Source organism: Protobothrops mucrosquamatus, unplaced genomic scaffold, assembly GCF_001527695.2.
Source record: "Protobothrops mucrosquamatus isolate PMUCROS unplaced genomic scaffold, P.Mucros_1.0 scaffold4313, whole genome shotgun sequence".
Taxonomy (NCBI): domain Eukaryota; kingdom Metazoa; phylum Chordata; class Lepidosauria; order Squamata; family Viperidae; genus Protobothrops; species Protobothrops mucrosquamatus.
The window spans coordinates 4,365-6,282 of NW_015390227.1; the positions used below are offsets into that span (position 1 = coordinate 4,365).

Below are 1,918 nucleotides of genomic sequence, written 5' to 3' on the forward strand. Positions count from 1 at the left end.
AATGTTATCAGTTTATATGACGACTGCTGCGAGGATTGTACTTGCTAAGCCCTGTGCTGACTGTGGAAGAATGGATCTTGAAATTGTCTGAACTAGCAGAGACTGCAAAACCAACTGCTTCGATCAGACAATGGACTAGACAGGTTTATAAGAGACTGGAAGCCGTTGGTGGACTTTCTACCTGTTGAGTACAATAATAGATGGATTCTCTCCTCTGGAATGTTTGTTTGTTTAATATAGTAGTTTTGTCAAATGAGGATGGGAAAGCTTATAGCTATTTGTAGACCCATTATGTAAGAGAAGGAATAAAAATAATAATAAATAATAAAACTTTATTTTTCCTTTTTCTTCATTGTTAGTGTTGGTGTTCATTTTTCTGTTTCTCTGTTTTTATTTTATTTTATTCATGTTGACATAGGAAAATAAAGATTTTTTTTAAAAAAGAAAATGTTTTGTTTCTTATCCAAGAAGCTTCTTCAATTCTTCACTTAGATGAGAAGTGAAAGATTTTCAAGGAAAAGAAACACCTTTGGAACTGTGTTGCAATATGTGGATTTCTTTATTGTTAGGGGCTGCTTCTGAGACAAAATACTATATTTTGAATTTTCTGGATGACTGTGAATAAGTTCCTTTAATGCCAGTAGATAATTCTCCTGATGGTTTACCTCAGGATTGCATGCAAGTTCTTGATGCGGTTTACTCCAGCAAACCAGATTTGAAAGATGAGCCTTTACAAAATGCAGAATGAAAATAATTAGTTTATTGATGGAAGCAGCTACATCTTGGAAAGCCAGCATGAAATTTTGGGAGAGGAAGCATTGACTTCGAATACACCAGCTCAAAAGGCAGAACTTGTTGCATTAAATGTGCTCTGGAATTGGGAAACGGTAAAATGGCCATTTTTTTTCTTGACAGCAAATAAGCTCTTGGTGTTGTACATGCCCATGGAACTTTGTGGCGGAAAAAAGGTTTGATTACAGCAAGAGGTAAACAGATTAAATATGGAAAAGAAATATTGCATAATTTAGATTCCATATGAAAGCTAAGAGTGATTTACTAGTAGGATGCAGGCAGATGGGTTTTTGGACTTGAGGGAAGTGAAACCTTTTGGAAGAAGGATCTCCAAAATAAAATCTGAGAGAAGCCAGAGGTTGATTAGTAGGCTATATTCACATCAACACACTGCCTGTTGCTGCAGACCTGAAAGTCAAAGCAAGAGATTATCAATGGAGTAACTGAAACCTCTTTCAGGTTCTATATTGTATAAAAATCAAGGGGAAGTGACTCCTGATCCTTCAAGGTAAGCTTTGGGATTGCTTCATTGTTAGGTCACAACCAGCTCTGCCCTGATTTTCTCATTTCTCTCTTCCACCTTCCCTATGGAGATGCCTACAAGTTCAGAGAAAGGACTGTCTCTTGACTGTCCACCCAGAAGATACTGCGACAGAGAAGCACAAGGCTCTGAGGAGGCCAGGCGTTTTGTTCTTGCAAGAAAGAAACAGCCCTAGAAATTGACCTCATTTGCTATGGTTGCTATTTGAAGAAAAAACAAAATAACAACAACGAAAAGAAGGCTAGATGGATACACGAGCCTGGCTCCAGGGAATTGTTAACGCTTCTTTGCAGGAGGGTGTCTTTCCTGCGGCCCTTAAGGAGGCCGTTGTGAGGCCCCTCCTCAAGAAGCCTTCCCTGGACCCAGATGAACTGGCCAATTATCGTCCAGTCTCCAACCTTTGCTTTGCGGCGAAGGTTGTTGAGAGTGTGGTTGCACGGCAATTCCCTCGGCACCTGGATGAAGCAGTCTATCTAGACCCATACCAGTCGGGCTTCAGGCCGGGACACAGCACGGAAACGGCATTGGTCGCGTTGGTTAATGATCTCTGGAGGGCCCGGGACAGAGGTTATTCCTCTGTCCTTG

At 40.5% G+C, this 1,918-nt stretch overlaps 1 protein-coding gene across 1 annotated transcript in view; it reads right to left on the reverse strand.

Annotated features, from left to right (window-relative positions):
* Nucleotides 1-801: 801 nt before the first annotated feature.
* Nucleotides 802-1,918, reverse strand: part of LOC107298829 (zinc metalloproteinase/disintegrin-like HR1a) — a 23,162-nt gene continuing 22,045 nt past the window's right edge. The window contains exon 17 of the mRNA XM_015828193.1: nucleotides 802-1,200. Coding sequence (XP_015683679.2) covers nucleotides 1,156-1,200 — 45 coding nt within the window. The 3' untranslated portion in view covers nucleotides 802-1,155. The remainder of the gene's footprint in view (nucleotides 1,201-1,918) is intronic.